This window comes from Tinamus guttatus, unplaced genomic scaffold, assembly GCF_059628265.1.
Source record: "Tinamus guttatus ecotype Peru unplaced genomic scaffold, ASM5962826v1 Tinamus_guttatus_pri_ptg000649l, whole genome shotgun sequence".
Lineage (NCBI taxonomy): Eukaryota > Metazoa > Chordata > Aves > Tinamiformes > Tinamidae > Tinamus > Tinamus guttatus.
The window spans coordinates 574,252-593,284 of NW_028289183.1; the positions used below are offsets into that span (position 1 = coordinate 574,252).

General features: G+C 44.0%; 1 protein-coding gene across 1 annotated transcript in view; it reads right to left on the reverse strand.

Moving 5' to 3' along the window:
- The window catches only part of DNAH9 (dynein axonemal heavy chain 9), a 165,968-nt gene that overhangs the window by 112,240 nt on the left and 34,695 nt on the right, over nucleotides 1-19,033 (reverse strand). The window contains exons 26-38 of the mRNA XM_088535859.1: nucleotides 18,462-18,622; nucleotides 18,022-18,178; nucleotides 17,259-17,363; nucleotides 14,451-14,608; nucleotides 13,755-13,893; nucleotides 12,833-13,120; nucleotides 12,416-12,626; nucleotides 10,071-10,198; nucleotides 9,414-9,522; nucleotides 8,127-8,274; nucleotides 6,241-6,415; nucleotides 1,479-1,652; nucleotides 591-798 (exon numbers count right to left, since the gene is read on the reverse strand). Coding sequence (XP_088391985.1) covers nucleotides 591-798; nucleotides 1,479-1,652; nucleotides 6,241-6,415; nucleotides 8,127-8,274; nucleotides 9,414-9,522; nucleotides 10,071-10,198; nucleotides 12,416-12,626; nucleotides 12,833-13,120; nucleotides 13,755-13,893; nucleotides 14,451-14,608; nucleotides 17,259-17,363; nucleotides 18,022-18,178; nucleotides 18,462-18,622 — 2,161 coding nt within the window. The remainder of the gene's footprint in view (nucleotides 1-590; nucleotides 799-1,478; nucleotides 1,653-6,240; nucleotides 6,416-8,126; nucleotides 8,275-9,413; nucleotides 9,523-10,070; nucleotides 10,199-12,415; nucleotides 12,627-12,832; nucleotides 13,121-13,754; nucleotides 13,894-14,450; nucleotides 14,609-17,258; nucleotides 17,364-18,021; nucleotides 18,179-18,461; nucleotides 18,623-19,033) is intronic.

A 19,033-nucleotide genomic window follows, 5' to 3' on the forward strand; every position in this document is an offset into this window, starting at 1 on the left:
AGCAGGACACCAAGGGCAGCACGAGGAAGCGGCTAACCTTGGATGGGGGCCTTTGCATGTCATTTAGCACCATCTCCAGTTCTAACTGGGATGCAATTCTTATCAGCGCACCCCAAGGACAGTTTGGATCCTAGCCAAGAAACTCATCCTATTCAGCACAGGCTTAAATTCAAGCGTATTAAATACACACCTATATATTGTCCAAAATAGCACATTTAACCATATGATTCCACACAATTCAGAACTAGACTATCAGTGTTAAGAATTCATACCCTCCTGTTGAAACACAGAATATAGCTCAAAATCTACAGTCCAGTGTTGCTAGAGTCGGGGGATTTATTTTTTTCCCCTCAGAGGCATGTGGTATTTTGGGGACCTGGGACTTTTCCCATGTGCCTGGGCTATAGTGTGATCCCACCCTTCCGTACTCCGGAATACTCTGCCAACTTGCAGAGTAACCTGAGAGTCTACAGGCATCAATGCAGCAGTCACAGAGAGCATCCTGCCCCTGGGTCTTCCTCCAAGCTCCTCTGAACCTCACCAGATACCCTGGGAATCCACTGGGCAAAAGCACTGAGCTCCTGCCTTACCTTGCAGCATGGCAGAGGTGGTGTAATAGTTAAAAGGAACATTCTTCACCACATAGGCATCCGTGTCCAGAGAGGAGAGCTTGTCTCCCACCAGCACAGACTTCCCTGTGCCTGCGTTCCCCACTAGCATCACCGGCCGCCGGCGCTCCAGGAGCTTGTCCATGAAGTACCGCACACGGACTGTCTCGGTGGTGGGCACCAGGCAAGCCTGAGAAAGGGATAATGAGCAGGTAAGTGACCCCTGTCACTACCAAACTCCCATAACACAATCTGGGGAGAAGATAAACTGGGAAACCCAAAAATGAGCGAAGAGACCCCAGTTTACTAACCGCAAAGAGGAGAGACCAATGCTGCTGCCAGTTTCCATCAAGTTGTCTGCAGAAATGAAAGTTTGACAACTGAATTCTGGGAGCAGCATCTGGATCTCCTTGCAAACATACATTTCGCAACATTTGTAGCATTTTTTTTTTCAAATCATCTTCTCGCATCACACCTTTATAAATGGAAAGAAAAGCGCAGTTGGCAAAAACATCTCCAGTTTCGGCCAGACACAGAACGATGATGTGGTATCTCACAGGCTTTGTCATTACGTTGTCTCACGTCTCATTCCTGCTCCACAGCTAAACTTCACCCCTCTGAATGCACTCTGGATGCACTCTTCCATTAATACACCGCTTGCTCGGTAATCGCAGTAGCTTTGAGTCTGTCTCTGGTGTACATCTGTCACATTTCAAACACTAATTGGAGACATGTTGTCACCGTGCACAAAAAAGAATTTAGTTGCATCTCATGAAGAATGCCATCCTTGTTAAGAAATGTCCAACCCTTCATGAGACTTCCCTGAAACACCCATGCACATATTCTTCCCTAACAAAAAGGTTCACATACCTGCAATGGCATTTCTGGATCAAATTCAAACTGAGGAATAAGTTTGGACCAAGGCTCAAACTTCTTCGTTTCTGGATCAATGTAAAAGTCAAAGACTGTTCCCTGAGAGGGAAATTTGATAGTCTTGAATTCTGCTACCCACCACTTACTGAATTCCACTCTGTAGTCTACAAGCTGCAAGACAAAAGGCAAAGGAAATATGTTAATCCAGAGAAATCCATTAGTGATGGAAATTGTTATCTAACCCAGGCCACCAGAGTGGGACTGGTCCTTAAAACGTATTCCACAGCATAATGGATCGTATCCTTTTTCCTATTATTAAGCCTAATTTTTCATTTTCTTCATTCCATCTCATCACTCCTATTTATTCACCTAAATAATTCATCCTTTGTGCTGATCATTCTTGGTGCATCTGAGATGAGATAGATGGATCAATTTGAAAAAGAGAAATACGTGCCTATGACTAAACAGACCACTTGATTGATTCTTGGTGCCTACTTCTTCCAACAGACAAGGACACAACATCCATCTACATCCTTGGTCATGGTTAGTCAAAGCATGCATATTAAAGCCTTTCCTCATAAATCACAGCATTCTATTAATACTTACTTGTTGTCTTCTGGCCTTTCTTTTCAAACCACAACATTATTCTGTTGAGAGATGAGGACTGCAGACATCAGTGTATCAAAGCACTAGAAAGGGACCATGCCCCCTTGGTCCTACTGGGTTTTTGTGCTGCCCTACTGCCCTGGAAGCACCTACTTTCCCGTCTTTCCCCATTATGTCCTTCTATGTACACAGATTTCAGGACATCTGAAGCGACAATTTTGCTATTAGACGCTCGATCGGGACTTGCGAATATGTTTAGTTCTCTTCTCTGCTACCCATGTCCAACATGACACTGGGCAAGTCACTCAGTTTAACTGACTTCCTACCCAAATGATAGGAATTACAGCACCACTCTGCCCTGGGGAAGAGAGTACAGGGGAAGAAAGGGGAAAATGTTTTTAAGAAGGGTGTAAATTAGAGCCAGCTTTAACATCATGGATTTTTCCTGGAGCATCTGCCAATCTCCTCATAGCCATTTGCTATGCTTTTCCTGCCCAGAAGCCCATCTGGGACCACCAATGCATTTCACACCACCACTAAACCTACACGAGGAAACGATGAATTTAAGCTGAGATGAACTGAGAGAACTATAAAATCTCCGGAGCCATCATCCATCAGCAGATCCAAAGATTTTCGAAACACATTATTTGTATCCATGATTTTGTTGTCTCGTGCTATTCAGAGCGTTAGAATAACTGTAATTCTCTAATCTCCTGTTGTTATAACTTCTCAGCACTGGCAGCAGAGTAGCCTTCAGTGCAAAGGGATGTGCATCACTGGTAGAACTTTCTCACAGGGGTGTCCTTACCCCTGCCCAGCCAAACTGCCTGCAGCTGCTCTGGCATGTGCTGCTTGCATTCCCTAGCAGAGCGGTGAAGTGGAGCCCCTCCACCCCAGCGACACTGCCAGAACTGTGCTGAACTCAAACTGCTGCCTTAATAAAAACCCCATATGGATTTCTGCTAATTTCAGAGCCTTGAAATGGCAAATCTGTCATCTGTTTTTATACAGGGGCCACACTACCCACCAACAAGCGCAGAATAGCAGGAAACCTTCCAGACTGTTTATCCTGACATTTCAGCAGCAAAAGGTCAGCACAAAGGGCACCTTCAATGGAGAGCAATAAACAGATTTTATATTGGATCATTTTTCATCAGGCTTTCAGTCGCTCTCGCTCGGACCGCTGTATCCTCCTATTCTCAGCTCTGACATTTACAGAGCATCAAAAGCAGCAATGCACAGTCCAGCCTCAAAGTAAAACCTTCCAGAGGGACACTGTGCCCACACATGCCTCCCTCAACTTGCACAGAGCCCCAGCAAGAATGCGATGGTTTATGGCCCACCATTCCCCTACGAGCCAGGCAGAAAAGTCTACTAGTTGCAGAGGGCCATAAAGCGAGACCAAGGACTGTCTCAGATGCAGAGGAAAGTTATGGGCATGAACAATGTCCATCTGTCCTGCAACCACACACCAGCTGACTTGCTTGAGGAGCTTCAACATCTTGTAATTAGAAGGCAGTTTTTTACTCCTGAAGCAAGGAAAAGCAGTGCTTTGCCAAGTCTTTCTTTTTTTCAAACCATCCCGCATTGATAACACAAGGGCTGGTTACTTCCCAGCTGGCACGTAGGAAATGGAGGATTAAACCCTTCATAAGGACCAAGAGGCGCTGGTCTCTCAAAGGTCTTTCCATGATGACGAGGCCGCGACAGCTCCATGTGAGTACCAAGTCTTGCCTGAGCCGTACTGACAGTTTTTCATCACATCCCAAAGCATCTACTGCTTGGCATGAAGAAAATGTGAACAGCCCTGCAGACATTTCCAGTGAGTGGAGAGGCAAATGAAAAGAAAATGAAGAGACCCTGAGTGCACTCAGAAGACACTTGAGAACAGCATCATCCCTGCCCAAGTTGGGGAAGGAGCCGTGGTGTCAGACAGTGACCTCACATATATTGCAAGTAACACAGGGCTTGTCATAAGCCCATTAAAGAGCAGATGTCAATCTTTGAACCCCCAGCAGAAACCCAGACTCCTCCAAACACTCTCTCTGCCGCCCTAAGACATTTACCCAAACAGAGCTTTCAAACCCAAAGCGCCGGCAGCTCCAAGAGGAAAGCACTCAGACTTTACAGGGAGAAGCAAAAGTGGAATTCTGCCTCAGGCAGGTTTCTGGGGCTCGTGGTACCCATTACGGTGAGTTTTCCACTAGTTCCAGCCATGGGCTTTACCAGGTAGTCACATCGCTCACTGTGCCACTTGCTGACAATATAGCACTCAAAGTTGAGGGCTCCAACAGCAACACATGCTTTTAAAACCCTCTGGAGAATTCTCCAGCTTGCCTAGTGATCAGTTTGGAGAAAGCATTGGCTCCACAGAACGGAATATCTGCCTACAAGCACAGGAACATAATTGTGGAACACAGCCATGGATGGCCAGCTTCATGGCAGGGCTCTGACGCAAGGCATGATCTTCTTGTCTGTTATTACTGTTAGCAGTGGGAAGTCATAAAACAGCAGCAGCTTTTACAATTACTTGGAATTCAAGAGACAGCCATGTTGTGCCAAGGTAAGCCATGCGGCCAAGGAATGGGGCAGAACAAGGAGCTGGAGTGAAAGGACATGCCTGTTCCCCCTTGCCTGCATTTAAGTCCTCAGGGAAATAGAGAGAACAAGGCCTGGGCATGAGGGCAGCACAAGGGAGGCCAGAGGCAGCAGCACAAGCCTGGTATTTTCCATGACAAGTCTGGAGAAGCCTTTGGAGATTCCTGTTATACCCATGGTAAAGCTTCTAACAAAGTGCCTGAGTTCCAGCTCATCTGGGAAACCCTGCTCTTCTTGCACCTTTTGAACACTGAGACTTGAAGAGGGATCTGAAAGCAAACAAAATCCAATGCTGACCTTGAGAGAACTCAGTCTTACAATAATATCACTGTGCAAGGGATCACACCCACCTGGTCTAATGCAAGCTGATAGATTTCAGAGGCTGACAGCTGCAATTAATCCACAGGATAGATGTTTTGTGGGAAGCAGCATGGAGAATAGTGCCTAGTCTTCCTCTCTCTCTCAGACATTAGTATATTTTTAATGTCAGGGACACCACTAGTGATACACAGTGCCATTAGTCTTCATGGTCCAAGGGTATTTTAGCCTCTAATTCTGCCCTCCAGCGATGTACTCTTTGGTGTGGTCAGCAGTTCATCAAGAGCCCAGCAACTCATGCCAGAGAATGCCCACCAGCTGACTTCCAACAGGGTTTTACAAGCTGAGTGCCTAAAACAGCCCAACCTCCCCACCAGCTGGCTAAGTGGCCATGCAGCTTCGTTTCTGCATAACACGGAAGGACAAGAGGTCAGAAAAGCTTTGACCTGACTCTCAAACACACACAGTCTAAAGAAGGACCCTTCCACGTCTCATGTGATAAAGTTTTCAGACATTCAGAAGCCAGAGGGTCCATCTCAGATGCTTCTGGCCAGACTTCTAGAAGACTTCAGTACCCAAAGGCCCTGAAGCTTGTGAGCATCTCTAATAGCCCTGATGGCTCAACACCATGGTCCCAGAAAACAGCAAGGATTTTGAAGAACAGGATCACTACTTACTTCCACTTACATAGGAGCAAGCAATCCCCAAAACTCATTCTACTCAGCTTGTCACTTCTGTTTCTTAAATACTTTTATTAGAAAATCAGGAGAGCTGATACCTGACATTTGCCTGTCTTAAACAAAATCCGGGGCTGACAAAGCATTGCCTGGTTTGTGTTATACAATATAACTTATACCTGCACAGGCTGAAACTCTGTTCCAATGATATATTCATCTGACTAATCAGTCACATTAATTAATTTGGTCACATTATGCATATCCACAGGCCTCTCAAAATTAACCTACATGTTTCTCCCAATGAAATGGGTGCCCATAAGCAAATATCCCTCTGCCTTTATCACTTTACTCCTGTTTCTCTCCATCTGGTATTACATCTTTCTTTCATAAAAGGAAAAGGGACTATAGCATCAAGGTTTGTAGGTTTAATTAAGGTTTATTATCACCTATATAGGAGCCCCAGGAAATAAGCATTACTGATTAAGTGCTATATTCATTCAAGAAAAAGGGAAAAAAAATGGTCTGCATAGAAGATGCTGAAGTTATAGTTTCCTGCTTACCTGGTCTTGAAACATTGATCCACCAAAGGCCCAAATGGCAGCAAACACGAAGTAAAGTTCATATAGCTCTTTGGGACAGTCAGGGGGTGTGTTCTCCTCCGTCAGGAGACATTCAAGGAGGTAGCACAACATCTGAATCATACTCTGCTCTGGGATGGGAATAATCTTCTTAAATCTAGAGGATGGAAATGGACAGTATGTGAAATACAACTGAATCCAGCAAAGCAATTGCTTACAGTCCAGGAAGACTTGCTTTGAAATCCTTTTTCAGAATATTAATATTTTGTTATTCTGCAGTGTGCATCTTATCCATTGGTACAAAAAGAAAGAAAGAAAAAGAAAGAAAACACTCATTCTTTCCCCAAGACCTGCTGGCACCAGCACATATACAAGTAATAATAGTAATCAGAAGTTTCAAACATTTTAAAACTTTGATCCTCTAGAAAGAAGTCAATGGAAAACTTGCTAAAGGGAATGATTTCCTGTGAACACGACAAGTTCAAAAGCAGTCAAATAGGAGTAATAAAATAAACCCTTTCATCTTGCCATTTTACATTCATTTAAGCCACACTTACAGAATTCCAAACTAATATTGTAGCAGCACTGAAGTCCTCCATAAAGTAATTATAGCTATTTGAAAGGTTGGTTCTACAATTTCTGAATTAAGCTAACAACCAAAAATACCCAGCTCAGGACTGCCTGCCGCTAAACCCATGGATTTCACAGCCTGACACACTGTTCAGCAAACAGAGTAGGAAATGTCTGATGGACTGTGTTGCCAATGGCTATAATCATCCTGGTCCCCCTAGAAAGCAGCTTCTCCATTAAGCTGCCTACCTCCTACTTCCAAAATCTTCTGTTTTCACTAAATCATCCCATTCTGGCATGTCACGGTCGTGGTTGACAGCCCCCACACTTCATTTTGGGTTGTTGTTCTTTTTTGTACTCATTGTTCGTTTAACTGAGGTTCTAGTGTGGGAAGCACTCAGAGGATGGGAGAAGCTTTCCTCCTATTCAAGTCTGTGGGGACTCTACTGTGGCCAGTCCTTGTCATTTCATGATTAAGAGAACTATCTCCCAGGATGATGAGCACGAACCATTCCAAAGCACTTCTGTGTAGGCAGCATTTGGAAGCTAACACAAACCCACAGCCCTGTTTACTGCTGCTAGGCTGAAAAAGACCCCAAATGCTCTACATCAGAGCTCTTGCAAAAATCTTCCCAAAAAAGTTATTTTTATTCATATGACAGGTGTCCAGCCATGAAACTCACCCAGGCTGGGTATTCAGAGAGATTTATTTCGTTCTGTTCAAATGTACCAGGAAAAGTTGTTAGTGAAGCCATTGCCAGGAAAGCAATCCTAACCTCTCTCAAAAACACCAATTTTCTTGTGATAACCAGGTGCAGGTAGGAGAAAGAAGTGGGAAGGGAAAAAGAGAATCTGTTCTCCCCATTTTTTGCATTGTGTGTTGAAAATATTCTTTAAGTAATGGTTTGAAATCTGTTCCACTGAAAAATGACTTGTGGAATGGACTCAGGTAAAGCCAGACATGTTAGGAGAGCAAAATTGTTCCTCTTTAGGATCTACAGGATTGCCTCTCTAAGAAATGCAGAACTGACATAGGGAGTAGAAGAACAATCAAACGTAAACCAAATGAAACCAGATTTGGCCAGAAAATGGTGGGAAGCAGCATTAGCATCCACTCTGCTACTTCCCATATACACATCTCTATGTAGTTAAGCCAATGATGCTCAGGGCTCTATGGGCAGGGAAGAAAGCACCCACCTATGTGCAGCTCAGCCCAAGTGAAGCACAGGGCAGTCTGCAAGGCTGTGGGTGTCCCCTCTGCCCTCGCCAACAGTTATATTCACCTTCTTATGCATTACCTTGTTCTAAGTGTATCCAGACAACGTGGCAGATACTTGTCAAACAAAATAGTCAAGTTAGCTCTTTCTGACTGGATCTCTCGCCTGTCAATCCAGCTGCTCACTGGGGGATTCCAGCCTAGGTCCGCTGGGTTGATGTACAAGATCCCTTTAGACACAGGGGAACATATAAGTTAAGGACACAGCAGAGAGAATTCCCTTTTCTCCAGTAGAAATGCTCATCTCCTTTCACTCAATTAATCCTCAAACACACCTGGGTACTATACTACCTTCCCTTTTTCTCTATCCCAGTTCAGAAGATGTTCCCAAACCTTGGCATTACACAGCTTTCTATCCTGTCTCTAGTCCCTGGGGCATCTCTATCAAGGTCCATGTGGGATCTGAGCTATGTCCCAGCTAAAGAAGCTGCATGCCATAGCTCGGACGCTCTAGGGCATGGATCCAATAAGACTCTCTAAGTGTTAAGTGATGTTCATATGCAGAGAAAGACTTGGCCCATATAACCACAGCTAGGAGTTCCCCCCACTAAATGCAGAGATGAGAGCTGGCAACAGAGAGGGGCTGAAAGCTCTGTCCTTGGCTAGCGGTATGTTTGTGGTACTTCAGCTCCCTGTATCCCTGCACCCACACAGCCAGGCACACGGATTTACAGAGATGCCGTCGCAAGGAAGGATTAGTAGATGTCTATAAAGACAATTCACTCTACAGCTCTCCTGCACTAAAATGGAAAGGGGGAAGAGTGAAACAGCAAAGAGACTTCAGTCGGGAAGCTTTTCCTCATGTTGGCCCAAATTAATAACATGGTCTTGCTTGACTCACATTATTGCATGGGACTCATTTCTCCATGTGTGAAACCAGGAGACACCTTCACTCCCTTCTCCATACTTCATGCACTTCTCCAGAAGATTAAGAACCATTTGGGATATGGACTGTCCCTCTCCTGTCAAGCTGGTACAGGGCACTTGACAGCAGAAGCACTCTTGGCCCTGCTGAAGCGATTGTCACCCATCAGCAGCCAAAAAACCTAATTAGAGCTCCCATGTGACTGTTCCACATTTGGATTTGGCATCAAGATCCTGAGTTTGTCCATGTGCTTCAAGAACTTACCCTTCCCACAAAAGACAGCTGCGACCCCAACTGGGAAACTTCCAACAGGGATCGAATTGGCCAACGAGAGACAGTAGTTAATGGCACTAAACCCTGCTTGATCTATGCAAAATCCCACAGTGCAGCTTGGGACACAGCTTTCCTGTAGGGAGAGCATTAACTTCTCATGCCAAAACCCACCTGCTCTGGACACGGTGGCTGGAGTGGCCGTGCGCAGGTGGCTGATCTCAAAGAGCAGCCGCATCGTTGGGTTCAGAGGGATCCTCTCATTGCTTGCCAGAGTCAGCACCTGCATGTGACACACACGGAGCGGCAGGTAACCCAGGATTCACACCTTCCTCGGGAAGGAGGATGAGGTGTGCTTAGTCCTTGGTACTGGAAACCTTTGGTGGTGTCAGCGCAGTGTCTCAAAGCAAAGCAGCTCATTTCTAACACAGAAGACTCCAATGTCTTTCATGACCCCAAGTGAATAGTCTCTCCTTAGGTAAGGGAAAAGGTGCAAATATGACTACAGTCTCCATTTTAAAGGGCCTGAAATTACGACCAGGATATCTGTGATTATTCATGATTCCAGATCTCCAGTAAAGGGAAATTCCTGTAAAAATTCCTTTGGACAATTTAATTCACTCATCATTTTTATTATTTTTTACATGCACGCACACACACATATATGAATATGCATATATGTGTATAGGTGCGTACATCTCACTATCTCTCAACAAAACACCACCACGATTGTATTATTCCAAGAAGTATTATTTCAGCAGCTGTATTCCTCCGAGATTGAATCTAGCCATGCAATCAAGGAATATCTGCTTCTTTAACTTTATGCATTACCTTATTATCATCCATCACAGTATTAAGAGACTCAATCCACATCGGATCAATATCTCCATCTAGTACCATCCACTTGGGACCATCATGTGTTATGTTGGCCAGCTCTCGCATGATTGACGAAAACAGTCCTAAAACAACAACAGGAATAACTTGATGAACACTGAATTTGCCTCCTGCTCTGCCACCCTTCTCTAACAACTTATTAAAAATTATCCTACTCAGTGCTTTCCTCTTAAGCATTCAGAACTCTGCACCTATACATGTTTTATGTAATAAATGTTACCATACCAATGATAAGAGCCTAGTCTCCTGTGAAGAAAAACTGCATTATCAGTTAGCACGACTGAGAATGACTGCAGACCTACACACAAGTTTCCTTCCCCTGAGATCCATGAGTGATAAGAAAAGTGAAGAGTAGATACTCAGAGGCAAAAGAGGGCACGAATTACACACCACAAAGAAACCAATCTGAATATGTCTTGGAATTTCTTATAACTGTTTTTGTGGCTCAAAGTATTTCAGGGAAATCAAGATGCATTAAACTCTGGGTCATGACTTCAGTGAGATTGAGGGGAGAACAAGCACAGAATGACATTGAATGACAGAACAAAATGTCAGTAAAATCAAGGAGACTGAGAGGATACAGAGTCTCGAGGGGAGTAAATAATGAATGTTAAGAAGAGCAAGGAGGCTGGGAATAGAGCAGCAATACTGCAGAGCAAATGAAAACTCCACAAAATTATCACTGTCCTCTACATGTGAAAATACCTAGAGAGACTTTTCTTTTCATGAAAAGATATCAGGCTCCTGTGTTGAATTTTGAGAAGCACTTTTGCACCTCCCCCTACAAGCTATTTTTGTGTGACCCGTGCTAGGTACGGCTAGTGGCATTATATGACTGAAGACAAAGTTTGTGCAGGGCAAATGCAGTAGGTACCAGATCTGGAGGTCAAGTCAAAAAATAACAACACTTCCCTCATTGCTTCAATGCAGTTTCTCACATGTTGGACACATGGCTTGACAGCAGTCTCAAACTACTCCAGAAACAGTTACTGTCTCAGGTCACCAGTGCTCCCTTCACATGCACCATGGCAGCAGGGGAGAGAAAAGAGCTTCTCTTCTAAGCTTCAGTGTCTACATCACAAAGCTGGTTTGGGGAATTAAAGAGGAGTTTGGTTCTATGAAGAACACTTTTAAGGTTCTCTTGGAGCTCTTGGAGCTTTTTTGCTTTAACTCACATAACCTCTTCAACTCCTAGTAATGAAAGTAGCAGTGATAGCATGAAAACAGGAAGAAAAGCCAGTATGCAAGGCTAATATGTGAGGGAATGCATCATGTTTTATTGGGCCACAGGGAAAGTCTCCTTGCTAGTATTTGACAAAAATAAACACAATTTTCAGGAATGGTTAATGCAGAAAATATTTGCCTGAAAACTTCAGGGCAGAGGACCCTAAACTCATGTGAAGTGTCATAGGATAGGAAAGCACTGGACAGCCACCTTTAAAATGCTCTTGCTGCTAAGTAATACCAGAGGTCCTTGGTCTGCAGAAATTCCTGCAATCAGTCCAGAGGAGCTCAAGCTATAATCCATCACTTTTTCCCTCTGTCACTTTTGACTTAGTATCCCCTGACTACAATTAAAATGAAATTAACCCTGATAGAGGAACAGAGTGAGTGGTCAGGACGGGTCCATAGCTGGAGACAGGGGAGGCAGGTGGGCGGTTCATCTCCTGGAGAAATTCTGCCTGGGAATGATTTATGGTGATATCTCCCCATACCTCCCTCACACCTCCCAAACCAGCCACAAACATAATCAAATGTGCCTTTCCATAATAGAGACAATCAAACATTTTCACTATAGCTTCTTGTGATCTCTCAGCAGATTTTAGACACACATTTTCCTCAGGAGTAACGAATTCGGAAATTGTGGTATACTGCAGAAAGACTGGGCAGCAGTATTTGCAGTTCCGAGTCAGGGAAAGCCCTGCTTTAGGGCTAGCCTATGTACACCACAAAGCAGAATCCAGTACCCACCTCCATGCCATCACTGGTCCAGCTCCCTCTGAGGAGCTGCCTGCCCCACTTAGAAACTGGTGTATCTCAGCATTAATAGACATGATATTTTTTTCTTAGGGTAAATAAGTCAGAGAAGGTTTATGCTATATTTCTTACTTGAAGATCAAACAGCTAAAACTTCCTATGTTCCCTTTTAACAGTAAAATCCCACATGGCTACGAGCAACAGGCAAATGTCTGAGCTTTCAGACCTGCATCCAAAGTCATCCACTGAAGTTCACTAAAAGATCCTTCTTCATCTATAGGTTCAGGGGGTGAAAATACACTTACCATCTTTCCATTCCCTTGTTGCAGGATTAATAATGCCAAAAAGCTCATCATTAGTGACTGCCTTGGGGTTGAGGTCTGCCCACACAGGACGGCGCTTCATTATCTGGTAGGTCTTGTTCAGGGATTTCAGCACCTGAGATTTGCCTGTGCCTGCATTACCCACCACAAAGACCGAGTGTCGGACTGTCAGCAGCTCCTCCAGCTGCACCACCTGAGAAAAAACACACCCAAATTTCGGACAAAAATACCACACTGAAGTTCAGATCTACTAAACAGCTCCATGTGCTCGGACTTCCACCAACAGCAGCCTGCAAGGGGGCTACTGCACAGAGCCCTCTTTGTAGGAACAGCAACGGTTGAGAAAACACAAATGATTTGATGGTGGCATAGCAGGGACAATAGATTGCTTAGTCTTACTTTGAGCACAAAGTTGTCTTCAGCCTGCAGCCGGAGGTCCAACACAGCCTGCTTCACAAATGACTCAAAATTCAGGTCCCGCTTCCGAGGCACATCCAGTGCAGGGAAAAGATCCCCAATCAGGCCCATAAACACTGGCATATCATCGGTCACAATCTTGGGGATGTTGAAGTCGCGAAGAGAGCGCATCAGAACCTGGTCTTCGGGTCGCTCTGGGTCCCCTCGTTTGAGGGAACCAGCAACAACTAGCACTGACTTGATAGCACGTAAGCCCCAGTCATAGTGATCCTGCACAGGAAAAAAGGAGGAATGTCATGGTTAGGTGGCCCACAGGGGGAAGAACCAGCAACTCCAATTTGCCAGGCAAGTCAGCACTGGAAATACATCCAAATCTATTAATTACATCACAGCCAGAGACCTCCTCCAGCTTGAGTCACCTGGTTTCCTATCACCAGTAGGTGAAATTCCTGTCAAGGACAGTATTAAGGAGTCAAATAACTCAGCTCTTCCCACCAAGAACTCTTCCCACCACCATGTGAGCTCAGGTTAGGTCTTACAGTCTTGAAACCTAAGTAATATGGGCCATGTAAAACAATAAACAGCTAAAGCCATGTCAGACAGATCCCTAGTGCTCTGGGTCTGTACAAACTACCAAGGATCTTTGAATATTCCCCTAAATGTGGTGTCATTTGAATGCATGGAAAAAATCTCTCACATTCATGTAGCTGATAATGCACTTTGGACCCTTGCAGATCCTCCAAGAAAGCAGTCTGAAAATTTCACTGCTCTGACAATCACAAACCTTCTCCTAGCTGACAGACTAAATACATTCATTAAAAAAAAGCTGTGAAGTTCTAGCTACAGAAGTGATATAAAATTGTGCTACTGGTTGTTGGGTGATCAGCCGTGAAAGGAGACTCACCTGTTTGGACAGGAGTTCTTTACAGAGCTGGTAGAGAGTAATGAACTTCCTTGCTAGAGCACGGGCCTCAATGAAACCCTCAGCCACCAGCATAATTTCACAGATCAGCTCAAAATCTGGCACAACCATCGCACATGGCCTAAAAACATAGCAGAGAATAGGTTGCAGAACAAGTATTTTTCATCTCCAGGCCTTACAAACAGGGGTCAGGCATAATAAGCTGCCATTCTTTATTAATAAGGTCTAGCTTGGCTTTGAATTCAGTCACACAAACAAGAAGCAGCCTACACTGCTTTCATCCAGCCCAAAAGACACGAGAGCTCACTACCTAGATTTCACTGGATTTATTCACTGTAACTGTTCTGTTAAAGTATGTAACTACCTAGCAATCAGCCAAAAGGCAGCAACAGCCTTCGCTTATTCCCAATCAAGAATTCGTTTGCAGACATGACAAGACAGTGGATTTGCAGCTTTATCTTCCATTACTACTTACGAGCCAGGTCCATAAACTGACTTCATCACTACAATTTGACCTATCTATAAGTTCCCAAACTCAGACTTCTTCTGCAATGCAGAAATTATCTGAGAATCACTAATGAAAGTGAATTGCCCAAGGAAATAAAGTCAAGCCTTTATATCCCAAAAGGTGACTGCTGCTACTCTTACATAGGACAAAAAAACCTGATCTAGACTTACCTGAAAAGAGCTTTTAAATTCTCAGGTAGCTCAGTTCGACCTGCATAACCAGGGTTCATGGTGATGAAAATACCTACTGAGGGCACTAAGTTAATGTCTTCTCCAAGAAAATTGAAGGATTTCTTTTTTTCCCGTATAGCATCCTGCACACTCTTCACCTAGGAATCAAGTCAGTATTTTAGCACAAATGTTCAATTATGAAAAACAAACAAAAAACATATTAGACCACCTCGCTGCCTGCCTTATATTTGGCCCCATGATGAACATGGTTTATCACTCTTTTAGTGACTTTGTAAAGCTTTATATGCTGTTTGGGATCAATCTGTGCAACAATATCCACCTTTCATTACCAAACTCTGACAAAGCAGAGAGAAGAGCCTGAGGAACTGGACAAAGTACAAAATGCATCACCTCTGCCAGCTTCCTCAGCTAGCACAGGGCCAGACACACAGATAAGATGCAGGACTGTCCATGCATCCAGAACAGAATCAGCAGCCAGATGCAGTCCCGAGAGTCCAACACAAAGTGGCTTCTTATTTTCTTCACACCTCCCTGCACACAGATTCTCTGTTGCTCTTTACAGCATCCCAAAACCCTTCTGTGCATGTTCTGTTCCTTAAATAAAAACAAGAACCTGAAAAGAAGCAGTATTTCACAGTAAACTTGCTCCCAACTCAGTTGCAAACTAATCACTTAATACTTTTTCTTAAGATTTTGGAATATTAGATGTTTTGTTTAAAACTGAAACACAAGGCAGAAGCTGTGAGATGCTCCCCTGCCATGTTTACTCATTAACGTTGTGTTGTCTTTTACATTTTTGTAATTGCAACTTCGTTCTCATTTCTCACCTTTTGAAGAGGGGAAGTTTATTAGAGCTAAATCATCCTTTCACAGACAGCACTTTAGTGAGAACTGTCTCTATTTTCACCACTCTAACCTTACCACTGTTTGTTATCTCAAAGGTAAGCAATTAATCAAATTCCTTCTGTAAGAAAGCATATCGACATTAGGTGCATGACTAAGACGGCCAATTAAACATTGCCATGGTTACACTCCTAATAGCAGCCAGGAGACACGATGAAGGAATGACAGCCGTGCTGCTTTATTCAGATGCAGCACTCCAGCCAGGAGCAAGAGAATCATTAACAGTTGAGTCATATCTGGGCTTCTTTTGTTCAGCTTTCCCTTTTATTTTAAGATCCTCAAAGACTTTTTTCAATGACAATTTTAAACTGGAATCTGACAGAACAGAAATTGAGAGGGAACGATGTATAAACTCATGTACCAGCCTGGGGCTTCTTTGGGACGTCACATAAGGTACCAGTTATGAGTGAAGGCAGATGAGAACAGCATAGAGTCCGTGGAGAGGTTTAGAATAGCAACTTTTAGTCCTAGATCTACAAGAATATAGTAACTTCCTGGGTTTAAATCTTACTTCCTAGATTCCTGATCCCAAAATGGGTACCTAAAATCAGACATTGGGATTCTAAAACCCTGCACTCAGCTGATGCTTGAGCCCAGAATTTCAGTTTCTCAGGCATCTCAGTTTTCTACACTAAAGTTCCCTAAGGCTCAAAATTCAGCAGATTCAGTCTGGACAATGCCGTTGAGTATCCATTCTATGCCCAAACTCCAGAAGTAGCTGGGATCGATGGGATTCCATCTCTACTTTGCATGAGGGCACGCTTGGAATTTTCAGAGGTGGTCAATGCAGTTTAGAAACTGGGGAACATCCAGGCACAGCTCTCTAAGCCAGGACTAGGAGAGGCAGCAGGACTGCTTTCATCCTGCTGCCAAGAAATTATAACACTTGCCTGTATCTCAGGCCCTGCCAGAGGAGATTCATATCTGCAGCAGTTACCCTAACAGAGTGCTCCTTGACTGAGCACTAGGCATCCATGAGAAGACTGCCAAGAGCCTCTCCTAGGGAAATCCTTCCCCCTGAATAAAATAATTCCGTATTTACTCATAGGCCATCTGGAAAAAGGAAAGGAGGAGTCCAAGTGACAGAATGCACATAAGCACAAGTAAGCAGGACTCTCTGGCATGACAGGGAGGACAGTCTCCTTTCTAGTTCCTCTCCCAGGATTACTGATGTGCTGTATATAAAACTCATCAGTAAAATGCACTGAGCAGTTAGATTAAGCAGGAGACTAGAATTCATCCCATAGGGAAAATGCCTATGCATTTGAAGAGCACAGCTCAAATAGCTCTATGCTATGTTTAATTCCATGCTATCAGTGTATACTAGGTAAACACATAAATAATGGCTGCAGTTTTGCTGGAGGTTAATGAGTGTCACCTGGTGGTTACAGACTTTTCTGAGCATTGCTCTGCAAATGTGGGGTTCTATAAGGTTGAACCCTTATAGAAAAAAACACACTCAGCTAGTAATGTCCCCTTTATAGCTGTTTCACAGAACTCTCATGACAAACACTGAAATTAAATCTACAATCACATACAAGCAGAAAGAAGGAAGAAAGAATAGCCTTGATGACATGCAAGTATTAAGAAAGTCATGGGCCATGGTGCATAGGGACCTGGGAAAAGGTGCTATAAAGAACTGTCCCAACACAAGCACTCTAACTGAGGGGAAAAAGAGAAAAGACAACAATATTTACAGCACGACTGCCATGTTGTGTCAGTGCCATGATATCCATGCAATTAATCTGGGGATATAATCCCTCACCTGGCTGCACACTAAACTGTCAAACCAGGAACATGCCCCTTCCACAGCCACCCTCGCTCCGGTGAGAAGAGCATGGCTCTGCCTTGTTTGTATTTATTTATGAGTGTTTCCTCACTTACCTGTACAGCCACCACAGAAAGCACCTCGACTGAGATTCTGTTAAATTCATCGAAACAGCCCCAGGCTCCCGTCTGGGAAAGGCCTTTGTAAATATTCCCACAAGACTGCAATGAAAAATTACAAACATGACATTACCAATGAAATAAGAAAAAGGTGGATTTTGTTTCTCAGCCTGTTTATTTATAGAAATTTACAGTCTATTGTGGGTATTTAGAAAAGTGCATGGAAACAGCAGGCACAACTCAATTATAATATTTATAGCTCTGCACAGTTTGCCACTTGATTTGTTAATTGCACTTTCTCGATATATCTGTGCATAAGTTTCATTCAAAGGTCACCTGTGTTGAATTACTGACAGTCACGCTTCCTGGGAGAGTCTACAAGCTGAATAAAATACGTTGTGAAGCTCCCAGAACCACTGCACCATGCCAGACACGCAGGAAGCAAGCCACAATCTGATGATCTAGTGTCATGCAGTGACTAGAGGTTCAGCAGGTTGTGACCTTCTTCTGGCGCAAAAAGGATCTCACACAAAAAAATAAAACAAACAAACAAAAAGACAAGAGTTTCCCAAGGCCAAGGGGCATCAGTCTGCAAGGATGGTAGGAAAGAAAGACTTTTTTTGAAGCATTTCATTGAAAAAGTTAGCTCCAAAAGACAAGGAAAGGGTGTAATAAGGCACTTGGCTCCCGTGAGAGCACAATTTGGGTCTCTGCCTCCTAAAGAGCCCCTATAGATCCAGAAGAGGAAAGGAAGCCCTACCTTGTAGTCCATCTGCTCGGAGCAGTTAAACACATACACCATGATGCCCAGGGCTCGCCCCAAATCCTTAGTAGTCTCCGTCTTGCCGGTGCCTGCAGGACCTGCAGGAGCTCCACTCATGGTTAGGTGCAGTGACTGGGTCAGGGTAATGTAACATCTTCCACAGAAAAAGGTAAAGAAAAACAGGAAAGCCATTGATATTTTTTCATGTCCCTGATGGGCTCTAGAGCAATGAGACTGAGGCAACACATCCTCATTTTGCAAATATGAGCAAAGTGCATGCTGAAAGACTGACACTGGCCTGATACTAGGCATGTCCCAGATAGCATGAGAAGAGGTTGGCTTTTCTGAGAGAAAAAAAAATTCCCTTTGCTGCCTAAAGTTCTCAATAGAAAACATCATGTTTCCCATCGCCCTGCAGAAATCTGCTGATTTCCTACCTGTCAGTCAATGGAGTGATCACGAGCCAAGGGGTGTTGCCAAGATATTCATAGGAGTACAGGAACTGGGCATCGCAGATATTGGCAAAACAGTGCCGCTCTTCATCCGCCCATCTGTGCCGGAGCTGAGACAGCCAAATGAACGCCTGAGCGTTGTCCACCTGAAATGCATCCACAAGCACTGTCAGAGACCCCACAGTGGCCAAGAAGATTCCAAAAAGGAAAGCCTTTTCTTACTTTCTAGATCCTTAACTGAGACTGGAAACGTCTTGGGAAGCTGTTGGACACATGACCCACCAACAGATGCTTTGGTAACATGGCACAAGGCCATACTTTCATTCCCAGCATGAACCTATGACAAGTATCCCCAGTCCTTCAGTATTGCAGGGCCATGATGCACAGCAGTACTGCAGGCTTAGGGGGTACTTTTTGCCTCCTTACAAATTTGTATGAGTTCAATCATCCATTCCCCACTGAAGTAGATAGTGATCGGGATGCATCCAGCAGTAGAAATGTCTTGCCCGTCCTACCACCCCATTAATCCTCCTGTCCAGCACAGGATGGTGCTGAGC